The following is a 17,740-nucleotide window of genomic DNA, read 5'->3' on the forward strand; positions in this document are numbered from 1 at the left end:
TCTTGTGACTTTTTTGGCCACTCACTTCAGGCTGGATGAATGAGATTCTAGTCCATCCATTTCAGTTTGTCGAGCTTGCTTAACTGAATCGAGCTCAGCCAAACACAAATAGATTGCTCCTGTGCTCTCCCCACGTCCCCATCCCCTTCTCTTACACCTGTGATCATTACATATTTACTGCACAGACAAGCTCACCCGGCTGCTGATAGTGGCCTATCCGTTAATGTCTGTGTTCTGGCACCTGCTGGGTTATTGTCATTAATTGAGCTCATTTGAGAAGCAGGTCCGGGCAATAGAAACGCAGGTGTGTGGGACAACTGTTATTATCCAAGTCCGCGGACTGGTCGAAAGAAGACGGATCCCTTCATCACTGGAGGTGCTGTTCCTGACGGCTGTCCATTCTTTCTACTTTTAACCCACATTAGAAGCTAATTGAGCTTTCTGATTTATTAATATCATCTATTCTACATTATTCGTTTAAAAAATGATGAAAGCAGTAAGTTGTAAATAGATGTAATCTATAGATGTAACATTGCTCCAACAAAGCTTGACATCTCTTTGTTGAGGTTCAGCACTGAAGCTAGATTTCGTATTTTCAGGATGCCGATCTGACATTGAGAATCTCAATTAAGCAAAATAACAAAACCCCATTCCATAAATCATTAATACTCCTGGACCACTTTACACTTTTCACCTGGAATCATTACATATTTACTGTTTTTTCCACCTGCTTTTAACATGATCATGATGTGGATGCATTTAAATCATGCACAATTGTGTATATATTGCCATTCAAAAATTTTAGTTTAAGAAGATGTTATTTAATGTTTTTAAAATAAAGCATCTTATGCTCACTCATTTATTTGATAAAAAAAAAAAAGAAATACAGTAATATTATGAAAAATTATCACAATTTCAAAAACTATTTTTTGTTTTTATATATTTTAAAATGTATTCCTGTGAATTTCCAGCAGTCCAGTCTTCAGTGTCACATGATCCTTCAGAAATCATTATAATATGCTAATTTGCTGCTCAAGTAATATTTTTTTATTATTATTATCACAGTTGAAAATGGTTGTGCTGCTTTTTTCAAGATATTTTGATGAATAAAAAGTTCAAAATAACAGCATTTATTTGAAATATATATATATTTATATTTTTAAGGTCTTTACTGACAATTTTCATCAGTTCAGTGCATCCTTGCTGAATAATAGTAAAAAAAAAAAACATCTTCAAAAATATATATATATTTTTTTTTTAAATAAACTGAATTCCCTAGCAAGTCCTGATTTTGCCAAGATAGACTCATTCCTCTGTCAACATAATTTTGATGATCCTGGAACAACATTCTGGTCCTAAATCTAGTCCTAACCATATACCTACCCCTAAACCTAACCCTACCTATAAGTGATCCCTAAAATCAGAAGGGAAATGATAGGTAAATAACACTAATGTAGAAGCACCTAACCCTGGTCGCAATACTAAACTTGACATAAACTGTAAACCCTCAAATCTCATTGGTTGATAGGAATGCTGTTCTAGGATGAACAAAGATGTTGATCCGGAAACAAGTTGCACTTGGTGTAATCAGGTTCTGCGAATTGCCTAACATTGGTAGCATGTTGGCTAAAGCTAATGTTAAATACATAACTGTTTGTAAAAAGCAGCCAAATTCCAGTTGTAAACACACTGACTGTCCTAAGTCATTGCAAGCTCAACACTGCAATATATAGACCAATACAATTAAAAATGGCAGCAACTCTTCACTGAGGTGACACTACCATGATTAAACTGACAAACTGCATGACAATCCCCACCAATGAAATGTAGTTTGACTGTATTAACACTTATCCATCCATACATTGTGTAGACATACGAACATACACCCTATCTCTTTCTGACACCCACATGCTCTCTCTGTCTCACTCTCGCCTTCCTCACTGAGCACATAGCAAGATTTATTCTTGTCCTGAAGAGCTGTGGCCGGAGTTGCTGGATATTTATGGTTTAATAAGACTTACATAAGTCTTCCAGGTGTGCTTTCCGTCCCACCACCAAACCTATTCACATGATTTATCGAGGGCCTTTGGATTGCGCACTGATTTAGAACCTCTCTCCCTCAAACTCTCCCTCAAACTCTCGATGGTCGTGGGCCAGTTTGCTGCTTAAAGCTCACCATGGTTGCTCTTTCTCTGTCTGGGTTTTGGGGACAGGACCTGCCAAAATGGACTCCAGTGGTCAGACAGCAAGACTCAATCTGCTTCATTACTGAGAGTGTCTGCAACACAAATCAGACTGATATACAGACAGAGTGACGGTGAGGGAATGTTGACTGTCAAATCAGAACCTAAACTTGAACGTGTGCAGGTCCAGTGCAAATTAACAGCCCAAAAGACCCCCCCAAAAAACATGATATCAAAAGTATCGCTCCACATGCAGGTAGATGTCGGGTCATGCAACGCAAACATGTCAGTAAAGTTCTCAAGACCTTCTGTGAAAACTTTATAGCAAAAAAAAGACACAAAATAAGCTCAACTTGCTGGACCACCATTCTTTAAATGACAAAATGGAGTTTTAGACATGTGAATGTTTAAGTCAGCAAGAGAGATGAGCGGAGACAGCATCAATAATACAGAATGTCATTTAAAGCTCTGGGTTAAGGCTCCTGAGTGTAGTCTGCCCGTCTGGATGATGTATTGTTGAGCTCTGTGGAATGACAGGTGTGAATGAAGCTAGACCATATGATTTAACAATGCCACGAGAAGATCAAGTTCATCACAGCGTGTGCAGGTCCGTGAGCAAGCGAGCGAGTGAAAGGGGGTTATCAAACAGGGATGCCGTTTCACCGAATAGCCTCAGACGTACGGACACACACCTCGCTGCCACACTTGACACACACTCTCGCCACACCTCGTCGACCTGTCCGCGCTCTCTTCCTCCTCCTCTGGGGAGCTCCCTCCATTCTCATGCAACAATGCAAAACTCCCTCATTACCATCTCCTAAATATTCATGAATATTCGGCTGGATAAGCGTGTCACCTGAAGAGTGGCCTTTTACTGTCCAATAAGCACACATATCCATCTCCCTCTCTGATAGGCCAAATAAAGGGGAACGTCCAGAGCGTGTCTCCGTGGAACGAAGAAAAAGAAAGAAAGGGAATTTTGAAATGCTAAATAAAAGGGGAGGGGTAGGACGGAGGAGGATGAATCAGTCATATTGAGTGACATTCCTCAGATCTGAGCATCTTATCCAGGGTGAAATATTCTTATCTGACTGTCATAGGATGTGACACAAACAGAAGGGGAGAGCAGAGCGGGCAGATGATTGCAGAGAGCCGAACAGACCTTGCACTCCAGAGGAAGAGCGAAATAAGGAAAAACCTTACATTTGATTATTTTTAATATTAATGTTTTTTTATGGAAATTTTCAGCACACCCACATCACAATAGACTATATGGATACAGGATGTTATGTTTGTGAATATGAAATAAATTATAAATAAATAAACAAAAAACAGTGGATGCCATATAAAATGAGATAAAAATAAACGTTTATGGAACAGCAAAAATAGTACATATACATACAGCTATTTTAAACACTGATGTTTTTATGTGCTCTGATCTCTGCAGCAATGAGCATATGGATGAACAAAGGCATCACTGAAATTGAAAATGATTTCTCTTTTGATCATTAGACTTTGCCACAATGGTGCCTGACATAACACGCAAAAAAAAAAAAAAGTCATGTCTTTTTATAGTGTTTTTTAATTATTATTGGCAATGTGGAAATTAAATCTGAAGAATAAGGAAAAAATAACTTTTGTGCATAATGAAGGTTTTGTTCCTCAAAGAGTTTCTGTGGTATTATACAGTAATCAGAAATTCACTTAAGCAGAACTGACCAGATAACGAGAAAAGACATTTGAGCATATCAAAAACATCACAGTGCCCTATCACTTTAGACTCTTGTCAGAGGCTTTGATGTGCCCTGCTCTCAAAATGGTAGTGTGCTTAAAAAAATTGCAGCTCAATTTAAGTCTCATCCAAGGAGCTTACAACTGTAATTAAATCATTAAATTCTTGTCTACGCTTCACAGAGCGTAGAGAAATTAACTTCCCACCAACCTCATTTTCTATTTGAACATGAAATAATGATTTTCTGCCAGTCTAATTACAAAGCCAACATCTGATCAAGCCAGCATCCAGAGGGGATTATCACATGCTGCAGTATTAGAGCTCATTACCAGCTTGAGTGCAAAATTATTACATCTTGTAATTGGATGGTGAGATTTATATACAGATCGGGCCGGTTTCTGTAAGATTGTAATTACAAGGTTCGTTGGTTAGCTACTTATCAGAACTTTGCAGGAAAACAAAACAAATGGCTGGGCGAAATGAGCATGTCATTAACCTGTAACCTCAGAGACAGGGGCGAGAAGGGGGAGGACGCACGTCTGCGTGAGCGCGTGTGCGCGAGAGGCTCGTGTCTGCATTAAGGGAAATGGGCTCATCCATTTCGGCACCCACCGGAGCAGCCCGCGCAAAACAGTCTGTTTCATTTATTTGACCTGCGTAATCTGTGCCTGTTAAAAAGAAAGAAGGTGGAAAAGCGAGAGAGAAGGAACGAAGGGTGGGGGCTACGAGAGGAGAAAAAGAGAGGAGTAAATGAGCTGTCTCTGCCAGTAGGATGGGCTCAATGCTTCTATTACTTAAAGCTAACAGGCTGTGAAGCCATTCATTCACAGGGCTGAGAGGAGCTATTTGGGCCTGCTAGGGGAAAGGGGGGGAGAGAGAGAGAGAGAGAGAGAGAGAGAGAGAGAGAGAGAGAGAGAGAGAGATATTACTTGGCCACAATTCGAACAGCGTACGCGCATATACACACACCAGGTAGAGAAAGAGAAGCTTGTGTTTGGGTAATGCCTGATATAAACAGGCAACTAATCAATGAAAGAAAGGACAGGGTTTACGCTGCGGGTGAAAGAAATAAGAGGGAAAGGGGGAAAAAAGGTGAAAATAAAAATTGTTCAATTACCAATTACCTCACCAACACGTTCTTTCTTTATTTTTCTCTCTCGCTCTCTCTCTCTTTCGCCTCTCTCTTCTCTTTTTCTAGAACAAGTGATTTTGCAGCACAAAACAATGTTGGGCAGGTCAGGCAGCCAGCTACTAATCTTGGCATTACAACGCTCCAATCAGCGCGAGCCCAGGTAATGGAGTTGTTATTGAACTTCATAGTTAGGATTAGATTCTCAGCGAAGATCAATGCCGCTCTGAGATGAGACTGATAAAGGCCTGATAGCAATCTGAATCCCTATAGCCATGCACTGAGCCTCTCTCTCTCTCTCTCGTCTGTCTGTGTGTGTGTGTGTGTGTGTGTGTGTTCAAATTCCTCTCCCTCTTGTCCTCTCTTTCGCCTTTTCTCCAATTCCCTTTTCTCTCCTTCATTTGATTGGGCTACGAAGGCGCTCCACCTGTGTCCAGCTCATTTTATGTTTATATATTGTCGCTTGACCAGACATAGTCAGTTAAGTACAGCAGTAATTTGTCAGTGAGGAGGATGTTTATTTAAATGTCTACACTGTTTAAGAAATATAATGATTTTTGAATTATAGACTGACATGAATGAAGATAAAATGCACAATAATAGGAGAAAATTGAGCATTGAGAGATATTATGATGTATTCCCAAAGAGCCGGGCTGTGATGAGAAAAGGGAATTGAGTATCTAGCGAGGTACGGAGTAATGACTACATTTTTTATCACAACTAATGGCCTTTAATTCTCTCTCTTTTCTCCTGCTTTGTAATGGGATTATTAATATCACTCTCTTTTCGAGTGTTTGAGGAAATAAGGGGAGCTAATGCACTGTGGGGGTCAAAAGGAGCCGCGTGGGCCACGTTCAAGCACAATAAATGCAACAGGAAGACAAAGACAATTTATTGGGCATTATAATTTCATAATTCAGCATTTATTCGATGCTTATACAAAATGCAGTTTGAGGACTTATTTTCCTCAGGAGGACAGGCATCCAGTCACAAACCCCGAGAGCGTTGGACCTGGACCTGTAGGAGCGGCTCGCAAAGTTGATTTTGTTAAAGCTTGTGAAAGTACTTCATTTATTTCAGGGCTCCTTGTGACCATTTAGCAAGTAGTGCTGTGGAGGCCCCTTGACAGTGCCAAATCAATAGTGAATCAATGGCCGAGGCAAATCAATCAGCCAGGTTTTCTTCTCAAAATATTTAATTAAACATGGTGGAAAATAACTCAGGATTTATTGTTGATGCTAAGAGCATTAGTGATTTGCCTTTTCCTGAGCTACGCCTGAGGCCCAAGTCACCAGAGCGCTGCAGGAGCTCAGTGGGACCCAGGGGAATAGCAAAGAGACTCTTTCCAATATATAATAATGCTTGTATTTATACATGCGTATGCGGCTTCTTGACTCTCTCTCTCACACACACGCTAATCCACTGCACCAGCAGATCATTTTGAGAGAGTGAGGAGAGACAGGGAGAGCAGCCTGGCAGAGCACTATGCTTTTAGATAGTCTCAGTTTAACATATTAATCCTTCACAACCAATTCTACTGAGAGATGCGCCGATGTCTGCCCGCCGCTGGTGAGCATCTCCACCGAGCTGTGTGGTCGAACAGTGTGGGTCATGAGAAAAACTGGAGGTGCATCCCAACTTGCACACTTGTGCTCTAGTCTATGCCATTGTTTAATATAAATAGTCTGAGTAGTGTGTTCACAGTGACAAAGTTTGCATTAAACTGTAGCAGCTTTCTCTTCTCCGGAGAGGGAGGGGCTATCAGACTAATATGCTAAGATGCTACTAGATGCTAAATGTCAAAATAATCGAATAAAATTGGGGTGTCCAATCCTGCTCCTGGAGGGCCACTGTCCTGCAGAGATTAGGTGTACCTTTTGAAAGAGTCCCACCCCACTGACAGCTTTTGTTCTTTTTTTTTCCTGAGAGTATATACTGCATAATTTGGGACAAAACTTGGATATCCAATAGCCATGATCAACATCAATCTCTGTAGCGCTGTAAAACCTCTTATTCAGGTCAATTCACCCTCTTTCAAATTGTTCAGTTAGGTGCTGCGTATAATCATTAATAGCTTTTCATAATCTGCGGAATACAGATGGAAGTGATTTGATTGCACACATGCTAAGCTTCTGACAAGACCAGCCATAACTGACACTGCCAGACATTGATATGTGAGGATAATATAGAGGCGTGTTGGGATCTGGGATGTTTCTGAGGAGGAGAGAGGCGTTAACGGTGATGATGAGGGTGGCATTGTTCTGAAAATCTGGCAGCTCTTCCCAAGCCTGTGTGTATGAAAAGGGAATTAGGGGAGTGTGTGTCTGTGTGTGTATGTAATCATCACTGGGTCACAGTGGAGTGACCTACCAGCTGAGTCCATTGCTGCTCCACTGCTCACAAGGTAACAAATGGCCCAAAATACACAAACACATGCGTACACACACAGAGAGAAATAAAGTGGGTTAACATTTGCTCAATTTCACAAGTCAACTCTGAAAGCTAAATCTACAAACAATTACACTCGGCTGCACACAAAAGAAACGGAGCGATCTTGTTATCCCAAGGTCTGAGGACTCCAGAAAACGGTCAAATGTGTTTCTGTTTATTACATTTGGCTGCATTGATTTATTCCAGTACAGGCATGTATTAGACATACAAATAAAGTAATATAGAAAAATAAATACAACAAAATCAGTTATCTCTGAAATTGAATGCTGCTGTATAATATAGCATTATATACGGTCTGCTTTTATTGTACCACACACACTTAGTCTGGAGTGTATACATAAGGACAGTTCTTATGTGGTCTGTCATATCACTAACTGCATGCTGAGTATAAGTGCTGGCAGTATAAACTGTACTGACCTCAGTGTGTTGGCATGCTGTGCCACTCAATATTGTGGATTACACACACACACACACACACACACACACACACACGGAAGGCCATAATACTATTCAGTCTAGACGTGATAACAGACTTGCACTACTGTTTGCCATTTGCCCTTTATGAAAAATAATAATGTTGGGGGAAAAAAAAAACTAGCTTGCCTTCTTTTTCATAGAAGGCAAGAGGCTAGTTTTTGGTAAGCTATAAGCCATGCAAACTTTAAAAACCTACTTGGCTTTATATTTGAGGAGGCATCAATATGTAGGCTCTGTGAGCCATTCTTCCCGCAGGGTTATCAGTGCCTCTGGGTGGATAGAGGCCTCTGTGTTAGTACAGCTGCTTCTCCTGCAGCTATATACAAACCTGCTACAGCAGCTGGAGGAAAAAGGAGAGAGCGAAAGAGCTGGCAATCATCAGTGGACTGCATTAAAATCACACATTTAGATTATTACTGGATTACTCAAACAGCTTCTTTGTATTAGCTGTAGATCCACTCTGTAGGTCTGTGGCTGATGGAAGATGTCTTTAATATGTGTGCATGCTACGTCCAGCAGCTCAATATGATACTTGGGACACTCTGTAATCTTTCTATAGACATTAGACACAACGTGCTTCAGGCAAACATCTTCTATAAGAAAAAATCCTTCCCAGTGGCTGCCTTCAACTTGCGATCGATACATATTTTCTTTATGTACTTCATGTACATAATAAACGGGCATTCTTTGGCCTAAAAAAAATATTCAGGTCAAATTATTTAGAAATTGTTTGCTGCATCACTTAATCAAGTACAACAAGAATATTATTTAGTAGTTCAGTGATGGTTTTAGTATAGTCCAAGTGGTTTATACTGACCCCTCAATGTAATGTCTTAAGGGAAGTCACAGAACTAAGGATCAATAATACTTTACATGGTTTATACTGAATTAGTTTTGAAAGGAGTAGTTGACGTGTGTGCCACCACATGAAACATCTAGTATAAATGACCAGGCTGTTTACAGTCATTACTATTAACATGCAGTTGGAATGGTATCTACTGTCTTCATTGGCAAAGTAATTTGCATTTGCGCAGATGACAGTTTTATAGCTAAGAGAACTGAATTTCCATCTGTCAACATAACATAAAGAATCTGAAAGTTCCTAGATGGTGATTGTGCCCTTGAACACATGCACACACTTTATTGCAGTCTTGCTCCTGTGTGTCTTTCTGTCACTTGTCCATAAACTGACAGCAGAAAAGCAAGCCCCAACTTGTATTTTAATTCAGGCCTGAAGTTACTTATTTCAGTATTGATCAGCTGTAATGCTGAATCAATGCTCATCTTGTTACCTGGACTATACCCGTGTAACACACTGATATCCCCGGCCACAGGAACTCATTCCCTTTGCAAAGTGACTTTACCATAAAATCAATGGCTGCTTTGTTACTGATACAGGAGACAACCACGCAGAGAAAGGCCGGCAGCAGTGCAGAAAACATGCATGTGGCTAATATTCAAATCACCTTTGTGAAGTTTTCTGCAGTTTTCTGTGCTTTGTTTTCAAGATACATTACATTATTTTAGTTGTTACTACTATTTGATTTATTCATAATAAAAATAATAGGCTAATAGCTACAAATAATACAATTATTATAGTATTCAAATTAATAACTGTTCAAATAATATTACAGTTATTATTAGCATTATTTTTATTTGGCTATTAATATTATTATTATGTCAGATACAACTACTGAATGACCCACAAAAGTAGAGAAAAAATGGAAACCTATTCTGGTCATATAGTCATTCTCTATAAATGTAGCCTACTCTAAAAAGCAACTGAGAAAAAAAGAAAAGAAAAAAAAAGGTCCTGTAGATGTGTGCACTCTTTGCTGAGAGGGCAGATGTTGGCAAATAGCGATAAATGAAAGTGACCCTGCCTTGCTAATAGAACAACTCGAAGTCCGCCAACAAAATATTTACCAAAGCAGCGCGCGAAGACTGGGCAGCGCGTGCTCTGACCTTCTCAATCAATTACCGCGCGTGGCCGCCGCTGGCTGCGCAATTTACCAAATCCAAATTCCCACTTTATGACCGCGCAGCTCCGACTATACGCCTTCCCCGTATCACATCCACAGCCGATGAAACAATCGAGAATAAGTCCCTCCAGATTTCCGCAACCTCAGCACACAGACTGCAGCAGTCACTTAATAGACTGGAGTTTGTCGTTGAAGCGTTGGTGCTGAGGAAAATGGTTTTTCTTCCCTTTCCGTCTGTGCTTTGCTTGAATTGCCATAGGCTGCACACAGTAGGCTATAATACGATTAACATTTATAGGATAGGTAGGATAAATTGAAGATTTCCCCCCTTCTTTCTATTTAGGCCCCTTGTTATTTTGAAAACAATAGGTCTAAATCCGCCCGTGTTAGTATAAAGAAGGCGTAAAGGTTAAGACACCCCCCATACAGTGTAGAGACGCCAGAGTGTGTAATCTAAACCACCTGTAGATGTTCAGTATAGGACAAGGTCAGCTCTGACGGAGCTTTTGGTCCTCTGGTTAATGAAGGGTTAAAACAGGCGTTGCCGTTTGAATTTGGTGTTTGATACAATTTGTTAGAGCATTTTAATAAGTTGCAGTCCATTGACTACTCTTAATTTGCTCCAAATTGCTGCGTGTGCCCAGGGAACAGTTCAAAACTCGTCACTTTCTCCTCCAGTGCAAGTTATCTCTTTAATAGACACGACTGATTGGAGAAACCTAATTAAAATAACATTAGTCAAATTATGCTAACAGTAAAAATTAAACTTTAAACATATTCAGAAAGTACACTTGTTGAGTTCATTTTTGAAAGCATGTATTTGAGTAAATTGCCTCAGCCATTTCATCGACATAAATTTGTTTATTTGGATTTTTAGACTAGGCCTAACACACAGATATATGTTTTATACAATTAAATTAAAACTTCTCTCTATACATATTGTGTGCAACGGCATTAAAACTAACTGCTCTAGTTAATTTTAATGATGATGTGCAAACTAAAATGCAAAGGGAAAGTAATATTTTTTTGCAGCTGTTCTATAAAAATCGTGGATGGACTGTGATGAAATTATAAAATGCTTTTTATAGACCTATCAATCCAGCACTGGTGATTCTGCGATTCTAATGAAGTTAAAGCATCTATCTCACTCTTAGCCGTTTTCCTGTTGTAACCAAAATTTGAATGCAAAATTGCAATCTGATTCCCCTTCTCGACTCTACTGAAAATCAACCAAATAAAACCTGTTTGCCAGAGCTGTTAAAGAAAATGTGATTTGGGCCAGTCGCCCTCGCACACATATTTCTCATTCCTCCCCCTGCCGAACATCCACATGAAAGGTCATTAAGTGTGTTTACTTTTTAAATCCTTTGTCACCTCAATTAACAGATCGGATCAGAAAAGCCCCTATAAGACCATGTGCGATGGGGTACGTGTTACTTGTTTTCTGTCGCCTCGGCATTATAGAGCTGATTCAAAGGTGTAATTTGAAGAGCCCCTGTTTGAAGTCTTTGATCAGCGCTGTCGCAGGCATCTTGTGTATTGCATAAGGAAACGCTTTTGAGCGCAACGTCTCTGCTTGTTTATTTGGATGCGTGTTGGAGAATGCGAAATGGTGTCATCTGCATAATTGCTAGTAAAAGAGTCACCGAAACCATCCCTCAAGTCACACATCCAAGATTGCCCTATTTATACACGTGATATTAGTGCGGTGCTTTGAAATGTTGGCCTGCGTTTAATGGAGTCATGCTATAGCTATATATAAACAAATAATCAAAAAGAAAAAGAAATAAGGAAAAAAATAATAATACGTACATATTGGCATTATGCATATTAATAATACTGATGCAACTGTTTGATGTTGTTTTATTGTTATTATTATAATAAAATTCTAAACGAATATTAATAATAATAAAGCTTAAGCCTTTCATTTGAATTGTTACACGGGCTTCCAAAGGGGTGGGAGAAGAAGGCAGGAAGAAAACACCATCCTAATGCTTTTATGGCTGTGCCAGTTTCCTGGGTCAGTGTGAAAGTGTTAAGTTAGTGCATGTGTATTTGATTGGGCCAATAAATCAGAGGCAAACCTTGAGGCCCTGACAGGTCCCGGGATGAGACACGTGTCCATCCGAACTCAGAGCGCTGCAGGGCGGACTCCAGCACGCACACTTATCCTTTCCCCACCGTGATTCCTGATTCACTAAATACAGCTGTTTGAAAACAGTACGTTTACATCAAAATAATTGCAAATATTTGTAGATAAATTCGACTTGAAATATGGCTAAAAACAAAACAAAACTGCTTGAAACCTAGAGGGTTAGCTGTGTTTTGCATCGTCCCAGATGGCGCAGTGCTGTGGGGTCAGCCGGGTGGGCTCAGAGCTCTTGTTAGCTCTGCAGGTCCGTGTGCGTTATTGACGGTTATGTAGTTATTACCATGCGCTCTGAAAGGCATCAGACTGCTGTTCTAATTAATAACCCCGTAATCCTGCATTGTTAGACGTCAAAACAGCAGGCACGTGTTTACCATGGACCATGGAAATCCGGGAGTCCTTAAATAAGTAAAGAGCCAATACAAATGACATTCCAGATATTAGGATGTCATAACAATAACTATATCTTTAAAAAGCAGATGGAAGGTTTATGAGACACAGTGCGTTCTTGGAAACCACAAGTAAATCCAAGCCGAAGTTGATTCACCCTAATCTTTCATTACTGAACTGAGATTTAGTCGTCCTATATTCAAATAAACGAAACTCGTTGCAGCACTAATCGGTGCCGTTGTTTGGAAGACGATTAGCAGACATATGATGACACTAGACTAGAAGCATAATACGATTATGTATGTTTCCTGCATATTTTCATATATTGATTCAAGGAATTTCAATCGTGATCATCGTCCTTTGTTTTAATCCGTATTATTTACAGACGGGTGCGTATTATATCAGATATTTTCAGAGGATATCTGCCTATCTGTAGAGTAGGCTAATCCTGTAGGTTAATCGCCCAAAATATGTTTTTTTTTTTTTTTTTTTTTTAAGAACAGAAGCTTTTACACATGAATGCAATTGAAACATTTGCGATTATATTTTAATACGTCAAAAAAGATTGAAGACTGACAGCTTGATATATAGTGGTAGAAATAATAGCCTAATAATAATGACAATAACAATAATAATAATAATTTTACATAGCCTAGTTCAAATTAAAATGCACCACGCTGAAATCCACAACAGCGCACATTACGAAATTATATTGTTATTTTTTTTTTCATTTCTTGTCAACTTACTCTGAAGGTGAACGGTAAAAAGCCACTGTTTTGATGTTTCTCACTAAAGGCGTCAGAGGACCTCGACTGGCTTGTTCCGTGCTAGATGAACTAAAAACACTCTTCACATAATTTCCATTAGTAGCCTATAGCCTATTTTGTAAGAGCATACACAAAAAATCTAGCTGTTTTGTCCGATTTAAACTTTCACGTTCTTCGTTTCACGTGGAAGAGACGCGAGGAAAATAAAGACACAAAAGATCTGCGGGAAGTTAATGACTCAACAAGAATAAAATATTTACCATTTTGTGGATGATCAAAAAATTTTGAGAAGTAACAAGAAATTGGAAGGGCTGAAGCGGCGAACAAATAACAAATGAAATGATTGGCGAGCCATAAAATGAGATCTGAAACTCATTCAAATAAGAGATGGCGACGTCAGAGGACTTATCCAGACGGAGAGCAGGAGCGGAGCGAGAGAGGGAGAGAGAGAGAGAGAGAGAGAGAGAGAGAGGGAGGAGAGAGAGGCTCTGTAAGTGGGGGTGAGACTTGAGAAATAGGAGGAGCTTCTGAACGACTAAAAATGTCAATCACAAAAAGGAGTTCCAATAATCTAAAGCAATCTGTAAGGACCTGACCTTAGTCCATTCAGATCAATAGGGAAGTAAGGGAGGAAAGCGCAATCGGATCGTTTACACTGGCTCTTTCGGAGGAAATATAGACTTCCCTGTCACTTTGTACTCACTGTAAAGTGGATATCGTGGTGCGCACCAAGAGGGCGATTCGCCGCTTTTTGTGACTTCAGTAGACTTTCTCCACAACAATGTCTTTCCCACAGCTGGGATATCAGTACATCCGACCCATATACCCGCAGGACAGGCAGGGGATAGGCAGTGCCCGAGCCGGGACAGACTCGAGCCCGTCCGGAGCGCTCTCTAATGTTCTCTCCACTATGTACGGATCACCTTTCGCTGCCGCACAAAGCTATGGAGCTTTTCTTCCTTATTCAAATGATCTGTCCATTTTCAACCAGCTGGTGAGTAATCCTTTAATTATCTTATGCTGTTTGTTCTTTCTCTTTCAAACTCAAATGTAGTAAACTTTTTTTTTCTTTTTTTATGTTACACAATCCTTTACTTCGGTTTTGTTTCAGTACCAATCATTACTGATGTTAGTTTTGCAAAACGGTGGTGAACTTTGTTTTTTACCCCGTTTGGTAAATACAAAAAGAACTGAAAATATAGGCAAATTAATTAATCGATAGCTGTATTAAAACAAAAATAAGAGTAGAGTGTGTGCGCTTGTGATTTTAATAAATAACAAAAGGCTCAATTAAATAGCTAAAATCGACAATTGTGACACGTCTTCAGAATGAAAGCAAATAGCCTATGTAAAGCTTTACACACACAGAATAAATATAAATATATGTGGCTGCAAAATCTTGTAAATTTATTTGGAATAATTTATATAAAGTATATAAAGTGCAAAGTTGCCTCAGTCGATTTAATTAATTAGGTCAAACAAATCTCAATCCTCGCTTTTATAGCTAATTGCTCGCATAGACTGAAAATCATTTACGTAGCTAATGTATTCAGCAACAATACATCAGGGAACTGCAACTGAGTACAAGAAAACATAGTATGTGCCAGGCCAAGAATAATGATAGTGAAACGCATTAATGTTGGATCCGTGTTCTGTGTTTTTAAGGGCGCACAGTACGAACTGAAGGAAAGTCCGGGCGTCCAGCATCCTGGATTTGCTCACCATCATCCGGCTTTTTACCCATATGGTCAGTACCAGTTCGGAGACCCTTCCAGACCCAAAAATGCCACCAGGGAGAGCACCAGCACACTCAAGGCCTGGTTAAGTGAGCACCGGAAAAACCCGTACCCCACTAAAGGCGAGAAGATCATGCTGGCCATCATCACTAAGATGACCCTCACTCAAGTGTCCACCTGGTTCGCCAACGCCAGGAGGAGGCTAAAGAAGGAGAACAAGATGACCTGGGCCCCACGGAGTCGCACGGACGAAGACGGAAATGTTTACAACAGCGATCACGAGGGAGAGGACGGCGACAAACGCGAGGACGAGGAGGAAATCGATTTGGAGAATATTGACACGGAGAATATTGAGAATAAGGACGATTTAGACGAGCAGGACGAACTGCATTCTGATTTGAAACTGGACGGCAGGAGCGACTCCGAAATTTCGGACGGCTATGAGGATTTACAAGGACCGGAGCAAAGGTTGTTCAAAGCAATGGTCAAAGACGGTAAAGAGATTCACGGCGACCGCGCAGAGCATTTTCACCATCATCATCATCATCACAACCACAACAGTTTAGAACACGCCAACGGTGAGCCGGTCAAACTCAACCAGGCCATCATCAACTCTCCGCCCTCGGAAAACAACCCACCTCCAGCTCCAAAACCTAAGATCTGGTCTTTGGCAGAGACTGCCACAACTCCAGACAATCCACGAAAATCTCCTCTGATGAACGGGACTTCCGCTGCGTCCGCCACTCAGACCATCATAACTCCTCACAGACTCCTTTCGTGTCCCGTAGGGAAAATCCAGAGCTGGACAAATCGGGGTTTCACTGCACACCAGCTCGCTTTGCTGAACTCAAACCACTACTTAGGACTCAGTAACCAGGTTTCGGCGAATGGCCTTGCGCTGTACAGCAGACAAGCAGAGGACAGGAGTCAAAACTCCGAGTCCACAGTCACAGGTACATGTCACCCACACTGAGAAGCGCAGAGATGTGCAAATAATGCTTTTTATTGACACCGTTAAGACTGTACTAACAGACTGGAAACGCACCATTCTTATTCTTCCCTAAATCCATTTTCATTTGATCACTACTGTGAAAAATTCAAGTGAAAAGAATTAATTACACTTGAAATGCAATTGTCTAGTGGAGAGTACTTATCTGATATATATATATATTGTTTTGTCTTTTATTTTGTCCTTTTCAAATACTGAAAAAAGTCTGTTCACTTGAATTTGTGGGAAAAGTATTTAGGTTGCCTTTTGAAAAGGTGTATTAGTGTGGGCGAATTTTGATATTTCTAGGCCGCAAACTTTTCTCAACAACTGGCTGTAAGATGTTTTTAAAAAGACTCTGCTTTTTAAAATAATAATGAAAACATCAGTAATAAATTTGCATTTACATTTACATTGATTTTTTTTTTTCCTTTTCTTGTTGTTGTTATTGGTTTTATTATTTCAGAAAGATCTAGTGCCTTGGAATCAGAGAAAAAGTTGCTAAAAACAGCCTTCTATCCTGTTCAAAGACGGTAAGAGCGGAGATCTTATTATCTGTCCATGACTTTAATTTAGCGAGATTCTTTTTTAATTGTTATTGTTAATTTGCATTTGAGTATCACATAATGTTAATGCATGACTTCTAGTCACGCGCTCGGGTACTGGTATAGGCTACCGTGGTTTAAACATGATTTATATATTGTGCTTGTGCAATAATAAAACCAGATGTCAAACCAATAAATCCCCAGTGCGTCGATGGCATATTTCAGAATGTTGATTTCAAAAACGTTGTTGCTTGCAGATTTAGTTTTGTGTTGGCCCCGTGTTTTTTCATGCTTCCCTTCTATATCCCCATAGGCCCCAGAACCAACTCGAAGCTGCCATGGTATTATCCGCCCTCTCGTCCTCGTAGTCTTTTCTCTCCTTTTTGTTTACTTCCCATTTTAACCTGTGTAAGGAATGTAAAATAAAAATAACTCACTTCTGTATACTTACATTGTAAGCATGTCCTGTGTACAATGGCTGATGTTAATGCTGTCAGGCCAAGTAGTCTGTGAGTCCCATTTTCTTTTGTAAGCTCTGTGAGGATTTGATGTTGAAATGTTTTGTATATAACGTAAAGAAAATGTATATACTTGTGATCCGAAATTGTACAAGAAAGTCTATATTTTGGCTAATAAATGAACCGCTGCAACTTTACCGTCACTTTTTCCTTTTTCTTTGAAAACAATGGGGTGACCGTGTTAATATTTTAAATGATATTAGAAATGTCATGTTGTAAGCTTTTCTGTGCGGAAACGGTTTCAGTGTGTGTTTTGAAAGGCATGGGAAACGTTAACTCGAGGTTATGAGGTTTGAAACGGAGGATTTGAAGTATTTTCCTATTTCAGCGACTTAACTGTAATTAGCTCCTTCTTGAATCGCGCATTTGGATATTAATGGATGGGGATTATCCCCACCGAGGCGGAACAGCCAATATGAAATGAATAATTATTTCATTTTTATTGGGTTGAAATAGCATACAACTCAATTTCACTGTAATGAGAATTGAATATTTTCCTCTTTGAAGAGGAAAGTCACACAAAAAAAGTTAAACGCTTTCCTCTGTGCAGATGGTTAATGTAATCTCGACTATTTATAATTTTCGAGATTCTGCTTTTTAAAAATGTAATGAATTCTAATCAGACATTGATGTTGTGCTGCCTGCCATATGCCTCCGATACTGTGCGAAATTATTTATTTATGTGCGTTTTCC

The 17,740-nt window shown here is 39.7% G+C and overlaps 1 protein-coding gene across 1 annotated transcript; it reads left to right on the forward strand.

The window, feature by feature from the left end:
* The first annotated feature begins 13,806 nt into the window (after nucleotides 1-13,806).
* irx3a (iroquois homeobox 3a) lies at nucleotides 13,807-17,184 on the forward strand. Its single transcript, XM_084109378.1, has 4 exons — nucleotides 13,807-14,254; nucleotides 14,926-15,949; nucleotides 16,451-16,517; nucleotides 16,843-17,184. The coding sequence occupies exons 1-4, from the start codon at nucleotides 14,042-14,044 to the stop codon at nucleotides 16,895-16,897; spliced, it is 1,359 nt and encodes a 452-aa protein (XP_083965504.1). The 5' UTR covers nucleotides 13,807-14,041; the 3' UTR covers nucleotides 16,898-17,184.
* The last annotated feature ends 556 nt before the right edge of the window (nucleotides 17,185-17,740 follow it).

Source organism: Abramis brama (genome assembly GCF_963993115.1).
Source record: "Abramis brama genome assembly, chromosome: 3".
Lineage (NCBI taxonomy): Eukaryota > Metazoa > Chordata > Actinopteri > Cypriniformes > Leuciscidae > Abramis > Abramis brama.

What these genes read in the sequence shown, in the direction of transcription:
- irx3a (XM_084109378.1), top strand. Translation starts at nt 14,042, where the DNA reads ATGTCTTTCCCACAGCTGGGATATCAGTACATCCGACCCATATACCCG. An exon ending in TGTCCATTTTCAACCAGCTG is followed by an intron (nt 14,255 to 14,925) that starts GTGAGTAATCCT and finishes TGTGTTTTTAAG; the next exon opens with GGCGCACAGTACGAACTGAA. An exon ending in TTCTATCCTGTTCAAAGACG is followed by an intron (nt 16,518 to 16,842) that starts GTAAGAGCGGAG and finishes ATATCCCCATAG; the next exon opens with GCCCCAGAACCAACTCGAAG.